Source organism: Mchenga conophoros, linkage group LG22 (assembly GCF_057382185.1).
Source record: "Mchenga conophoros isolate Kocher_MC1m ecotype Shallow Benthic linkage group LG22, M_conophoros_male_GT1.1, whole genome shotgun sequence".
Lineage (NCBI taxonomy): Eukaryota > Metazoa > Chordata > Actinopteri > Cichliformes > Cichlidae > Mchenga > Mchenga conophoros.
In genome coordinates this window covers 13,241,160-13,257,129 of record NC_140546.1, presented here as the reverse complement: position 1 = coordinate 13,257,129, position 15,970 = coordinate 13,241,160, and the positions used below count along the sequence as shown (strand labels likewise).

Genomic DNA, 15,970 nt, shown 5'->3' with positions numbered 1-15,970 from the left:
AATGCTTCACATGTTGCTCACACAGCAATTCTAAAATTCATCACACTCCCGCTCACACGGTGGAGCCCGACAGAGATGGGAACGGCTTGTCCGGCCAAGTGCCGCGGTGTTCCCGTCTTCCCGAAAATACTCCAGCGACAAGAGCAGATGAAAATTTCAGCTGTCGCTCACATTCGAACGGGGTGGAAGAGCCGAGGTGCGTGAGTGACAGCGAAAGATGAAAAAACGCTGGAGAGAAAATGAGAAGAAAGATGAGAAGCGGTACCCTCCCTCTCATTTCATTGTCGTCATTACTGCCATGATGTCCTGCGGGCATAAAGCGAGAAACAAAACAACCCCTTCTCTCCGCCCCCTCCACCACTTGTTTTCCCACCAGAAAGACACATAGAGGATACCAGAAAAGACCAAAAAGAGGTGAAAGACCAGGGATAGGAGACAGGAGGTGAGGAAGTGACAGTGAGACAAGCAGCGAATACTGAAAGAGACGAAAAGAGACAAAGAGAGGATGAGAAGCTGATGTTTCCAGGCCCCAGATGGTTTGTAATGTTAGAAGTGAGACATATTAGCCTGGGGCTTCCTGCTTCTCTCCAGGAATGTGAGCTCTTGCAGCAGGAATCTGCCTGCAGCACTTCACCTCCTCTCTAAAGGACAGCAGCAGAGGAGAGAGACGTAGGGAACGTCGGAAGGGAGGACCACCAGTGCATGTAAACCATATCAAGTGCCGCCGGGATCCTCACACGGCCTAAACCAACAGTCACAAACCAGATTTTGTTGGCCGCCGTGAGAAGACAACAGAGGGAGGGAAAGACAGGATGTGGTTGAAGGATAAAATCTGTATTATTCTGTGTTTTTTTCCGCGCTGTCGACAAATCCCTCAAACAAACCAAAACCAACAATGCAACCACATGTCTGTTACTAAGAGCCAAGCTTTCAAATGAAGGCATACACCCTAAAAAAAAAAAAATACAATACCAAATCCATAATTTAATATTATTAAAGGAAAAAAGCAATTTCCTGAAACAGCTGGGCACTGGACTTGTTTGGAACGGTTCGGAACGGCTCGCATTAATAACTATTCAAGGCTCTGGTGGGTATTTGCAGCAGCAGGAGTGTGTGGGATTATCGCAGCGGCTGTGTTCACTTTAATGCCAAAACATGCCATCCAGTGCATTAGTGTGATTCACTGACGTGTTTATATAATGCCGCCGATAGAAGAATAAATACAAAGCTGAAGAAGGATCGACTCATTTGTTTTATTTTTCTTGGACTTAACTTTTAACTACCGACACTGCATGAGGAGGCGGCGCTGGGCGAAGCGCTAAGAAAGGGGGGGAAAAAAGAAACGTAGTCCTTGTTTTCCTGGGTGTTACACTTAGTTTGTGCAGCACCTATCCACAGTTTTCATTAAACTGCAATGGAAACTGCACACTGTGCATCCTGTAATTTTCTTCTTCGGGGCTTCAGACTTTAAATTATCTTCACCTTATCAAGTGCTGACCCACGGGCCCTCACGTGTAAACAGAAAAAGCTGCCAGTAAGCAAAATTTTCTCTCTTCCCCTTTTCTTCAGATGGAAAAGCATTTCCAGTGAGTTTTGGTAAGCTGATTTGTTCAGCTTTAGGAGGCTTGTGCTTGTCTTGCATGGTGTTTAACAGGAGTTTAATTGCCCACAACAGAATAAGAAGTGGAAAGTTACAACAGTTTGTTTGGACTCATTTAATAGAGAAATACTGCGGACTCGACAGCCACTCTATTAGGTACAACTGCTCATTTTGTGCAATCACATGGCAGGAAATTAATTCTCTTGGACATGTAGGTGAGGTCAAGGTGAGCATCAGAATGGGGAAAAGGTGATTTAATTGACTCTGAATGTGGCATAGTTGTTGGCACTGGTTGGGCTGGTCTGTTTCGGAAACTGCTCATCCACTGGGATTATCCCACAAAAGCATCTCTGGCGCTAAAAAGAAAAGAAATTTCCACTAATCTGTAGGAAACGCCTTGTTGATGTCAGAGGTCAGAGGAAAATGGCCAGACTGCTTCAAGCTGATAAGAAGAAAACTCAAATAATCACTCACTACAGCCAAGGTATGCAGAAGAGCATCTCTGAAAACACAACACGTTGAACCTTCGTGTCAGCTAAAAACAGGAACCCAAGGCCACAGTTCACACGGGGTCACCAAAACTGCACAACACAAGATTTGAACAATGTTTCCCGGTCTGATGAGTCTCCGTTTCTACGGCAACCTCAAATAGTGAGATCAGAATTAGACGCAGATAACATTAAAGCCTGGATCCATCCTGGTTATGTAATGGTGTGGGATTTTCTTGGTACATTTTCCGCTGTTTGGTCTCCGCCCATCCTTTGTGTACTATCTTCAGATAGCTGCTTTCAGCAGGATAACTCACCATGTCACAAAGCTCAAAATGACCTCAAACTGGTTTCTTAACCACACCAATCAGTTCAATGCACTCAAATAAGCTCCAAGCCCAGATCAAAGTCTAATTGATGTGGTGCAAGAGGAGATTCACATCGTTTACGCTCAACAAATGTCTGAGGAATGTCTGCGGCACCGGCAGGAATTGGAGCAAAAGAAGGTCCACGTTATTAGGCTGTACCTAATAAAGTGGCTCATTTTTTGAGGGGAAAATTGGATCTGCTAAAACTGCTAGATTTCTTTTCTGCAGAAAAACAACATGCCACAATTCATCCACGCATACGCAAATAAGTGAGAAGACGTAAAAACCACAAAAGGAAGCGAATTTGGCGATTCTTCCAACCACGACTCATGACGTCAGTATTTCTACACTCCTGGTAACATCCGGGACAACAAGCGAGAAAAGAAGGTGGGAGAAAGAGATGCAGAGATAGACAGAAGCAAAAGCAAGATAAAAGAAAGAGTAATGATAAAAACAGTGGATGTGTGAGTGAGGGAAGGAATGAAGCAGAGATGGGATAAGGGGGGGAAAGTGGCAGGGAAAAGGCGAGAGGGATGACAAACTCTCTCTCTCGCTCGCGCTCTGTGGGGTGGAGGAACACAGCTTGGCTCGCCACGGTAAACACATAAAACGCCACAACCACAACAAACCACAGGCTGCCTGGCGCACGCACATAAACACAAACAACAGCAGTGCACTAAGCCCGTTCTGCTCGCTTTTCACAAGCAACACAGCTACACGCAGAGGCTTCCCACTGTGATTGACAGCTTGGGAGAAACCACTCAGAGCCACGGGGAGAGGTAAACCATAAACCCAGCCTACCGCTGAGTGACTGACACTGATGTGAAAGCCACTTTCCCTGATTGGCAGTTGAAGTTAAGTCCTCAGATGAAGAAGGGGAAAGGAGGGCTCCGGATGGGTCTGATGTCCAGGAATACAGCCGAGCAACAGATCCCGCTTACCCTAACCCTCTCAAAAAACACCTCAAAGACCCTCTTTGAAAAAGAAACAATTCAAATGTCAAACTGCGTGTCCGCGTTTGACCTTTGACTCGTACAATTAGAGGTCAGAGGGAGGTTAAGGTAAACATAGCAATGCTTTTCACAGGACAGTACCTTCAGCATAAAAGCCTAATGCGGATGTCATAATAAATGCCACTGAGGCATGCTCTGGGTCTCGCTGGAGGGTTTACTTAAAAACCAGGAAAAACATGCATTTTATGACACCGCCAGTCATAACAGAGGGAAAAATGTCTCTAAGCTGACATGCTGAGAAAATTGACGCCCACTCGAAAACATAGCTTTTATGCACATTACCCATCGTCGAAAGCTTTTTCTTACCGTCTGTGTGGAAACATTTTCGAAGAGAAGATTTCAGAATTAAACAAATTTGTCACTTCTAACGGCTTGTCAATTTAAGGGAACTGAGCTGTTGATTTATTTAACCGATTAAATAGAATCTTTTATATTTTATTTAGGCGATTATTCTTCTTTCAAGAAAAATATCAGAGGCAAGGGTTTGTTTCTTTTCATGGTTTCATATAAGTGTTTTTACAGGCAGTTGTCCCTATTTTCTAATCACCATCTCTATACCTCAATCTATCACGAAAAAACCATTTTCAGTTTTAGTCATATACTGTATATAAATGATGGACACATCCAATGAGAACTCCTGAGGAGGATGTTGATCTGACTGAGAAATCGAGGACACTGCCTTCTAGTTATTTTCTTGAAATTTTGACTTATTAACTTGAAGTTTTGAGAGAAGTAACTCGAAATTTCGAGCTAGCGCTGCCAATCAGCAATCTACGTGAATAACGTCTCTTTCTTGTTACCCAGAAGGTTATGGCGCAGAGGGATGTACAAATTGACGCTTTCGAGAGTAGGTTTGCTGATAGTAACGCCATGTGATTCAGCTAACAGCACAAGGATTTCATCATTTGTGAAGCCACATTGAAAATACTCAGCAATCTGTGCGTTCATGACTGACTGTAATACTGACTGTAACGCTGTAGCATTTGTACCTGAGGGCTTCAGCTTCTGGGTAACAAGGAAATGACGTCACTCATGTAGATTGCTGATTGGCAGCGCTAACTTGAAATTTTGAGTTAATAGATTGAATTTTCGAGTTAATAAGTCGAAATTTTGAGAAAATAACTCAAAATTTTGAGTTATGGATCTTTTTTTGTGTGGCAGGAACGGGCTTCCATACATTTCTGATGAGGCTTCAGTGAACTGTAGCTGGATTGAATGAAGGGCCAGTTGCATCTCTTGGGTCCTGCGTCAGGTCTTTTATAGTTTCTTCTTCTTTTGTTCTCCATTTGTGCACTTTCCTCAAATCTTTTCAGGACACCCTGCATGCAGTGCAGAGATATGCCAAGTTTTTGGCTAATATCTCTTTGGGAATCACCTCAGTGGTGCAAAAATGGAACGATTTATGCCTGTCAAAACGGCGCGTGTTATTTTTCAATGGTATAACTAAAGAAACTGGACAAATAACGTGTTATTGTGACAGGTTACAAGTAACAAAGTGGCTAAAGATACAATTTAAGACAGGCTCTTTGCTAGGTTGTCTGTTATGTGTGGACACAACGCTGGTTTATCCATTGTGCTAAGTGCCGTGTTTATGCTTGACCGGTTAATGTTAATGCTTACCAAACAAAGAAAATGGTCAGGTACAGAGACTGGACTGAAAAAACAGCAAATGTTCAAAGAAAGACTAGAGCACTATTGCTCAAGAGCACTTTCAAAAATTACAATCACTAAAAACCAGAGATTAAGAACCCAAACTCATCAGGGAAATGTTTACTGAGATCATATTTAATCATATATAAAATGAGTGGTTGAGCATGTCCTCATACATTTGTATCCAATCTGATTTAAAGCTGCAACCAGAGGTGTTGCCCCCTGTTGGCTGCTAAAAAGAATACAGATTTACAGACTCAGGCTCCATCTTTTATAAATAGCCTATATTTACAGTCCTAAAAAGTTTTAAATGGATGAACGATGAAGAAACGTAAATGCTCCAAGTGCATTTATGTTGCAGATTATGGCTCAATTGTTACTCTGCAATGATTTTGTCACTTTCTTTAGCTAATTGGATATTTGGTTCCGATCAAAGTCTGCCTGTGCACTTAGCCATTATTACCACCTTATCATTCCAATACACAATATGCATTAGCCTTTCAGGCCTTCTGTTTTCAGTGTATATTATTCTCATTACTGAGCTTTAATTAAAACCACACAAACTGTCCTCTAATGGAATCATTGCGACACAAATCGAAACTCATTAACTCCCCGAAACTCTCAGACTGAATAAAATGTCTGAAGATTCAGTAGCTTTACAGAGAATATATGTGTAAGACGAGCTAGGTAATTAGAAATGATCGGGATCACGGCTTTGAGGTAACCGAGAGGCCGAGCGTGCGCGGCTCACCTTATTCTCTCCCTCTATCACGATGACGGGCACTGAGGTGGCGGGCCAGCGGTGCTTTGCGGGGAGAGGCTTGTCACAGTTCCACAGGACGATGATCTGAAAGAGAGAACAAACAAAGGAAGTTTTATTTGTGCGCTGAATCTAATTCAGCTCCTCAAACCCAAACAGAATGAACTGGCCTAAGCAGGCGACATTTATGTGCTCCGCAGCCAGCAAATGTCACCTTATTACAAGCTGATTAAACGTTTAAGAGACAAAAGGGCAGCTGAAGTGATAAAATATTTCCAATTATGTCCCCAGCGTGCTTTTTACATTTCGGTCTGTAGCCGATCTCGTTGCATTATCAGGTTGTCCTTCTTAATGCTACATCCCTGTGATGCTCCACCTCCCTTTAGATGATGTTTTCAGATTAAAAAGTCATGTTCCCAGCCACAGTCACATCATGTTTTATATGACCTGCAGGTCAGCCGATTCGCTGCACGACGACGGCGGGCCTCATTAATATTTGATGAAAAATACACACACACCCAAATATGACACGATCCTAGCTGACCTTATACACACATTTACACACACAGTTACATCCCTATATCTCGAACCATTCTTCTCATGCATCTTAAATTTGATGTGGAATAATGTGGCGACACAAGCTTGCTAAACTCCTCTAGCTGGACGTGGCGTGCCTGTCAAACTTTGGATGGCGCCGTGGAACTGCGGTAAGCCAAACATGGTTATGTTACTCTGGACTTAAAGACTTTGGAAGGTTTTCTCTGCATTTCAAAACAGCAAATGAGTAAAGAACAACCTGCTCATCTCTGCTCTAAGCTACAACTGTTGCATAAACTAGATGCAACATATGCTGCCTAAGGCTTCAATCATACTAACCCCACGCAACTTCCAGTCACTGAGGACTGATCGGATCATGTGTGGTTACTGGGTGGTGCAGCACAAATCTCCTTGTCATTGCTTTGGTTGCTTGCAGTTGCATTAAAAAATTGCATCTTTTTTGCAAACACTTGCCAACTAACCACAGCGTGGCAGTGAAACTTGTGCCAACGTGTTTAAAAGGCGCAGCTTTTACTTTGAAGGTGGTTTGCGTCACCCTTTATCCAGTTTAACTACGGCTTAGTGAGTAGTTGGCGAGGTGTTTGCAGACAAGTCAGTGTCTTCCAACAAAAGCAAGTAAAGTGGTTGTGCAGTTAAAGGTTAAGTAGCACAACTTCTGTAACCTCCAAGGAGAAAATGGAGACCTTTATTGTTGGTGTTGGTGCCTTTTGAGGATTAAAAAAAATTATTTGGCAAATAGTACAGCCTGCTGTGAGTGCCACGAATGAGTGCAATTCCAGCATTATTATTATTATTTATATATAAAAGCTAATTAGCAGAAACCTGTGTCTGTGCAGTGCACAGTACACTCTGTAGATGTGGTTTGCATTTGCTGCAACTTGGTTCTTCACCGCTCTCATCACAAAACGCGTCCTCGTGCCTCCAAAAAATGCTATCATTTAAGCTAAAAGGTTTACACTGAAATCAGCAGTTGATTTAACAGGAAGCAATTTCCTTGATAGTATGCTGTCTTTCAGTGTTTGCACTGAATCTTAGTATTTTGATTGGTTTTTTCGAGATATTTTGTTTTGGTCTAGGGGGTGGTTGTGGTTGTAGCTCAGGAATTGGAGGAGGTCATCTACAAATTGGAAGGTTGGTGGTCCGACCCCCAGCTGGTGCAGTCTGTATGCCGGAATATCGTTGGGCGAGATACCGAACTCTGCGTTGGTGCGTTCATCTGAGTGTAAATGTTAGATAGAAAGCACTTAGGTGTAAATAAAAGTGCCTATATGCGTGTGAATGCGTGAATGAGAGGAAAAGGGCTATACATACATATAAAAATCAGTCCATTTAGCATCTATCAAACTTCCTGTGAACCTGGGGCAGATGCTTGTTTCTCTTTCCTGTACTCTGAACTCGAGACTTTTATTTGCATGCACCATCAAGCGTCAGAGACATTGACTTTTTGTCTGTGACTTGCAAGTTAAATCCTTTGTTTTTTAGATTTTCCCTTTAAGATGATGAAACCATAGCCTGCAGTGTGTAGTTAATACCCAGCTGGTAAAGAAGAAACTGATAGGGCCCCATCATCAACATCCAGTTGCTGTGTGCCAGCTAACATCTGCCCTGCTGGAATGTCCTTGAACGAGTGAGCAAATTAATCCATCCCAGTTCCAGTGTGCAGAGCTGCGGCTGACACCGTGCTCAGGCGTCCCTGATGGAGGCAACCCATAAGAATTTCCCTGCAGGGATCAATAAAGTTTCACATTATCCTGACATTAACTGTGTCACACGCAGCGGTTCCCCTCGGGGTCTCTGCACCCTGACTGGACCTGCCAAATTATGCGCTGGTAGCTATTCAGATATCTGAGCTAAGGTGTTTCCATGTGTCTACGGCAGCTGTGTGAAGAGAAAGAAGATGATGTTCAGCTGTTTGATGAATTGCAAAATCATCTCAACATTATCAGCGAACAAAAACACTCGTGATGCCAAATCTGGACGGAGAAAATGCCCGTCATTGTTAGACAACAACAACAGGTATGCAGTCTGCATGCATGTGCACGCACCCGCACACCCACAGAGCTGAGCTGTTACAGCCTTCTATTCCTGTTTGATTAGAAAGACAGATGGTGTCTCTGTCAGCTCACCAGCTCCCAAGGGGTGCTGGTGGAGGCTCTGTATGTGTGCGCCTATATGACTGCAGGAGAAATGGTGAAGGAGCTGTTGTGTGTCTGCAGCGCGAGAGGAAGAAACGCTTCCCACAAGAATGTGCGTGAACACATTCACACATGAGCACACACACACACACAGCGGGAGGCTGTCAGAATGTGCTTCAAAAGCTTTCTTGTGTCCAATTTAGCCTCCTCCACCCTCTCTGTTCTTTCATTCTGTCCCCTCCATTCATTTATTTATATCCCTTTGCTCATCCCCTCATAGCCCAGCAGCCCTGCTCTTCCTCTCCTCTCCTTCTCTCCTCATGCTGAGAGTGGAAGAAAATACTCCGGCTGCGTACCTGGCTCTCCACTCTGCATGCACAGCCAGAGGAACGCAAACACAAAAGCACCTCCATAAAAATAATAGGAGGGGAGCATCTACTCATTCAGCCAGCTGCTATGAGAGGATGCGTCTGTGAAAGCTTGTCGACGATAGGACGTGCAGCTGGGTTACACCACACCGAGGAAGGGCTGAATATTAAACACCCATTCTTCTCACTAAAACAATGAAATGTTCAGGAGAGGCAGCATTGACTGCTGGGCTCAGATTTATAATATTCATAACACACATAAATATTTTTTATAATCCAGGTCAATTTTTTTTACTTTTGCTTTTTCAACAGTTTTAAGTGACTTCACCAATTTTACATTTCAGTGCCGTTAAAAATAATACCGCCCCCTCTGAGTTACACAGTCTGGAAATGTAAATCTTAACTTTGCTTATTTGTTGAAGCCACACTGCTGACATAAGGCAGCAGGGGCAACATTTAAATATCATTAACCACAGTCTCCAACTTTCAAGCTTTTCTAGTGGCACTTCTCTTCTGTCAGTGTAGTTGTTATTATAAAAATTATTAATGTTGACTTAGAAAGAGAAGGAGGTTTTTTAAATTATTTGGTCTGAAGTCATACCAGTGATGCCTCTGGATTAAAACAAGGCTCATCTAGCATTTTCACTAAATATATATTTTATAGTATTATAAAACATTGTTTTTTGTAAGGTTTATTCTTTTTTCCTTCAGTTATTTATGTTGAAAGTATATTTCTTGATAAAACAGTGTTTGTGTTTAGGGCTGTTCGATATAATGATATATATCGGATGACGATATAAAAACGTCTATCGTTTCCTTTTACGCTATCGTTTGTTTCGTGGTGTCGCAAAATAAACTGTTTACGGCAATATTTTTTAATCGTTTTGGTGGTCACTGTAGTGGCTATATTAATTTCTTAAAGTTCTCTCTTTCTCTTATATTTAATATAACCACACTATGGACGGACAAGCACCTGTTTTTATGCGTTGTGGTTAGCAACAAAGACGGTAACAGCATCGCGTGTCCGCTTGTTTATGTTCCACATAAACCTTTCACAATAAAGCTCAATATCCTGTTGAGACTTTTCAAAATAAACTGAATCACGTGAAAGAGCAGATTGTTTAAGGATGAGAAGTAAAAAAGAGCCGCCAGGTGCTAGAAAATAAACCTTAGACTCAAACGTTAGAACAGGCTTTTCCCCGCAGCACGCCGTGTAATAAATACTCAAAGAAAACGGCGGCCTTTACAACTTATGTCTAAAAATGTGTAGTTTCATGCATCGGTTAAAACACTCGACTCCAGCTACATGACGCGCAGCTGGAAGCACTTCCCGCAAGTCGAGCTGCCCGAGATTCACAGAATTTACAGAAAATGTTACATTTTTGTGATTTATATCGGTAGAATTCTTATATCGGGATATGAGATTTTGGTCATATCGCACAGCCCTACTTGTGTTTTCAGAGCCTTTCTGCATGTTCTCCCCAAGTTCTCCAGCTAACTTAGCCACAGGTGTGAATGTGTGAGTGAATGGTTGTCAGCTCAGCTGCAAATATTGGGCCAATATTGCCAATACTGATACTTCTCACCTATAAAGGCAGCTTATGTAGGGGAGAGCAGTGTCCAGTTTGCAAATTGGACACTTTGCACTACATCACTGAGATTTTAACTTTTCATGATAATTAGTTAACACAACAAAAGACACCTTTGAGTTTTTGTTCATGTATTCTGTGTTTTTTGGCCACCTTGAATGTAAACGTGCCCGACTCTTAAGCACTTGGGCTCAGCTTCTGTAATTTTTCTGTGGTACAGGCTATAAATAAATACACATGACAATCAACGTTTTTCACAGTGTATGTTCAAGGTGTATTTTTCATTTACAAAAATATTAAAGAAAAATATTTGTACAATTTTGTGGGCTAAATGAAATTTAGAGCAGAGAAACAAAGGAAAAGAAATTAGACTTATTTTGAAAGTCTTTCAAAACTTTGTTCCAAAAAGTTTCATCTTTTGAAACTGGTGCAACATCTTCCTCTGTTTTAATGATGCATGGGTACAAAAGCTCAGAGTTTCAAACTCAGAGCTTCTGTACCCATGTATCATTAAAACAGCTGTAAAAACCGACACGGCTGTAAACACTCACGTCTTCAACCTGGCTGCGGCGGCACGACGAGTGAGGTTTCAAAAATCAAGAGATGCACTACCGGCCGGCTTGTGCTGATGGATCTGACACATCTTTTGTTTTACGGTGCCGTTTGCCAGGGTGAGAACAGCAAGCTTAATGGCCTCCCTAACCCTGCAGCAGACTGGCAACCTGTCCAGGGTATATCACACCTCTCACCCTATGACAGCTGGGATAGACTCCAGTCTCACCATGACCCTGAATTGGATAAATATAAGAAGATGGATGGACAAGCTAAGAAATCCTGATTTTAATAAACTGTTATTTATTTTAGACAAGCTGTTGTGTCCATCAGTGGGGCAGTGATCACAGTAACAGATACGGGCAAAAATGGCCATAAGGCATCAGTGAATAAGGTCAGATGTAGAATCAACATGTTTAGATGAAAGAGAGTGATTCACGATGAGCGATATTTCCAGGAGAAAATAACCGTGATCCAGGCTACATCATGCCTTAACTACAGCATGTATGCAAGTGGGCTTTATAATTACAAACAACAAGTGCCTTAAAGATGGCAAGCAAACAAAAAGATGCAATTAACATGCCCTGCAATCCTGTACCAACACATGTACTACTATCCAAAATGCATTCCTCCTACACAAAATACAAACTCACTTGGTCATACATTCTGCTGGTCGCAGAAACAAACAAAAAACACACACACACACACATATATACACCCACACACTCAGGCAAACACAAAAAACAGCCATCAGGGAGCAAATTCCATTTCATTTCCCGCTTTAGTAAGGAGCAAGCAGGGGAATCGATACATGCCATCTCCAGCTGTGCTGAAGGGGGTTTGGCTGCCATGGAGACAGATGTAGCACCGCTACAAACTGCTGCTCTAATTCAATCCACCGGAGTTAACACACAAGCACATGGTGATGGAGGATGAGCTCTGCTGCTGCCCTGGTTGGAAAATACGATTGCAAAATAGCCGTACGAGCGAGCCGCATAACACGGCACAATTTAGCAGATGCGCGGTGGAGACGAGTGGAGGATTCTTGAGATAATGAGTGAACAATCACACAATCACACACACAAACACACAAATGGTGTACCTGTGCACAGTACTGGGACTTGGCCACGGCCGCCAGGAGCTTGAGTATGGGCTGAGATTGGGACACCAGAGGGGAGACGGCATGGATGACAGCTGTGAACTTCGGGTACGGTCTAATACCTGAAACGCAACAGACAGAAAACACTCAATGTATTTCTGAACAAAAACAGCAAAAAGAGCAGACTGTCAACCCATCAATGCAATTTCAGGCTTTTGAAAAGAGCAAAGCCGAGTGAGAACCAGAGCTCTGCATTTCCAAACACCTCATATCTATATTCAGTGAAAGCTGTTCCTTAAAACCAGTATGTCAGCATTTCAGTGGCACAGATTACATAATTGTCAGCGATGGAAGTTTTTCAAACCCCTCTTAAAATATTCAACATTGTTAATGTGTTTTGAAAATGCCAGATCTTTTGATCACTGAATATTTCATTTTAAAAACTCCTCAGCTGTATCAGCAACCCAATAAACACACGACTGCTAACTGCTGATGTGACTTTAAATTCAGTCTGACTTGATAGAGTAATTGAGGCTGAAAATGAGGAGGAAATAAGATATTGAGCAAGACGGATCATAGAGGACGTCCAAGTTTTCCTAATTTAAATCTAATCTAATCCAAGGCAGCAAAGCATGGCGGGGAGGAGACAGCATTAGATGAGTCTCCTTTCCGCCACTGAGCAACTTTTATGAAGAGGAATATAGTTCAAACTTGGTAAACTATCCTTTAGATTTGTAATAAAAAGTAGAGAGACTGCCGACTTTTTTAACACCTAGGGATGTAAAACTGTAACAAGCTCATAAACAGACTTTCATGAAACATTGAAGAAAACAAGGAGCAGGATTATTATCACGCAGCATATTCTGTATTTTGAATGTGCATGCTGTTTTCTGCCTCTTAGCACATGATGCTCAGTGGCTTTTATCTCATCCGGCATCAGCACATTACACATTTCTTTGGCTAAAACTTTAAAGCAGTACGCCAGGCAGATTAAAGACTGATTCAGCAATTTGAGGCAGTTTCCTACTTACAATGACCCTCCTCGTCTAAGAAATACTGCATGGACTGTATACTAGATAGAGTCGAGACTTTAAACTAATTACCAATTATGGATTGTTTTAATACAACAGCATGAGGCCTGTAATTCATAATTTCTTTGGCTTTTATTTGCAAAAAAACAAATATACATATACTTGAATGTTATAGAAAAAGAAATGCAAGCCGACTGCTCCTGCAAACTCTTGTTTGTGTTTTTCTCCTACATAAATCGCATGTGGGACTCAGAGACCAGTTGGAGATCACCTGGCAACCATCAGTATTCTCTGGTCAGCTGCGAGTGGTTGCTGATGGTTGTTGTGGCAGTCGCTGCGAAACCAAGTGCTACTCCCAAGTCAAGCAGGCCTAAAGATTGGTCTGTGAACCCCAACTATGGACACTTGGCAAAAAAAATGTGTATTCCCTGACTGGTTGGCAAGTGGTTGCTGGCTGTTGCTAGGTGAAAACCTCATCGCGATAGCTTTGGTCACTATAAGTTGCCGTGGTAGCTCGTTGTTTGTAAAACCTCACCAACTTCTCGTGTTTGTGAAACTGAACAAACCGTAAATGGAGATCGCTCCCCTTCAAATTAAAAGTTGCTACTGAAATGTGTTTGTTGCAGCTGTAATATGCAATGTTCTCAGTTTCCAGTGTGTGCCGCACATTGATTAGTTAGCAAATGTTTGAAGTTGTCTTTCATGCAGGCAATGGGGGCAATCTGCAAGCGACCAAAGAAATCAGGAAGTTATTGATTCAGTTTGCTCTCGGCAGACACACACCAGCTGGTCAGAGATGACACATTTTCACTAGTGACTGGAGGTTGCCAGGCAGTCACCACCCAGTCTCTTGCCTGTATGACTGAGACCATAAGTTTCACTCCAAACTGTGGTCATCTTTGTCCCACTTTAAGTGTTGAGAACCACTAAAATAAAACATTTGAAGACATAAAAAGCAAAACTGGCCAAAATTTCACAACAAAACAGCAAAAGCCCAAATAAAAAACAACAACAACTAATGTTTTGTTGCATAATTTTATCATTACTCCAACAATCATCTTGTGACACTTTAAGGTTTATCCTGTTACCCAGAGTGGAAAGTCAAGCCCCATCAGTCCCACTTTGGTTTGGCTTCTGAGTCTTGGCCCTGACCTCAACCCCATCCAAAACATGAGGGTTGACAGCCAGACCAACATCTGTGGCTGACATTAATAATACTGATGAGAGGAAATCCTTGCAGCCACTTTCCAAAGCTTTCCCAGAAGAGAGAAGCCCATTTTAATTTTACTGCTGATATTTTTATGAATGAGATGCTCAAACATTATTGATGTGTTTCGGTGCGTCTCAATACAGAAGTTTTACCGGACCCAAAGTGAGAGACAAAGCAGCGAGCTGGAGAGATAAAAACTATTGACTGTGACTATTTTTTTCTCGACTGAGGTTTCGCGCAATCGCGTCAATTCTAACAAAGTATCTGAGGTAATGTTTTATATTCACTTTGTTATTTTTACTGTTACAGTTACACTTCTTGCATTCTGGGTGAACTCTGCTGCCCCTCCCTCCCCTGTTTGAGTACACTTGTATACAAATCAACATTAGACTGACGCACAGTGTCATCCGTGTGAAGGAACATCCTGTTAGGATTTTGGAGTTTCGGTTGGCTGAAAATCCCTCTCTCCTAGGCAAATACATACGCAAATGGACACAACGGCGATACTATGACGAACTCAGCCTTAATAAAATTATAATAGGTGAGCTAATGAAAAATAAATAAATATAATAAATATGCTTTTCTTTCTGCTGTGTCAATTCAGTAAAGCAGTAACATAGTGAGTAAAAAGTACATGTAAATCGTTTTGGTGCTGTGGGCAGGACTCCTGCTGGAAAAAGAAATCTCCATAAAGCCTGTCAGCAGATGGAGGCTGGAAGTGCTCTAAACTATCCCAGTAGATGGCTGCATTGACTTTGGACCTGATAAAACACAGAGGACCAGGTAAGATCATCTGACATTGTCTCTCTGTCTTAACACAAATTAATCGATACTCAACACCAGCATCAGCATCCACCCAGTCCTTGTGAAGAGCTCCCAAATTCTTAAATGAACTTTTCCCCATGATTGTTGTTACATGTACTCAGAGATCAACAGTATTTAGTTTATTTAGTTTAGTTAAACCCAAAATTAAACATTCTAATAATATTAGATACTGGATTTCTTTAAAGAAAGTCATTGGAATAAACACGAAAAACACCCACTTTACATGTGCTGAATATGAACACAGAGCATATGAAAGTTTACTTTTTTTTAATTACATTTTTTTAGTTAAATTATGAAAAAGGAAACTTTTTTTTAATGATATTTTAATTTTTAGAGATGGATGAGTATTTTTGCTCAGGGTATTATTATTACTATTCTTAAAGATGTATGTTATGATCATCCTAAAAAAACCCAAACTTATTTCTGCTTCTTATTAAAAGGAATATTCTGCTAAAGCAATCAAAACAAACTCTTCTCCTGCTGTGTGAGTCTGAGTGTTAATATGCTGCATGAAAAAGAGTCTGTGTATGTCTTGTTATTGGCTCTTGGACAACAAGAAGAAATATCTCTTAGAAGCAAACTCACATTCTTTGATTTCACTCATTTACCCGTCAGCGACAAGCCACCTTGTCTCCTAAAAACCCATCCGTGTTTAATTGCTTCCTCTTTGACAAACAAATAAACTTGCCAGTGTTGTAATCCATGCCTGTCACCGCGCCCATCC

General features: G+C 41.7%; 1 protein-coding gene across 1 annotated transcript in view; it reads right to left on the bottom strand.

Moving 5' to 3' along the window:
* ext1b (exostosin glycosyltransferase 1b) overlaps positions 1 to 15,970 on the bottom strand; it is a 129,297-nt gene that overhangs the window by 14,185 nt on the left and 99,142 nt on the right. The window contains exons 6-7 of the mRNA XM_085262930.1: positions 12,184 to 12,302; positions 5,871 to 5,966 (exon numbers count right to left, since the gene is read on the bottom strand). Coding sequence (XP_085119056.1) covers positions 5,871 to 5,966; positions 12,184 to 12,302 — 215 coding nt within the window. The remainder of the gene's footprint in view (positions 1 to 5,870; positions 5,967 to 12,183; positions 12,303 to 15,970) is intronic.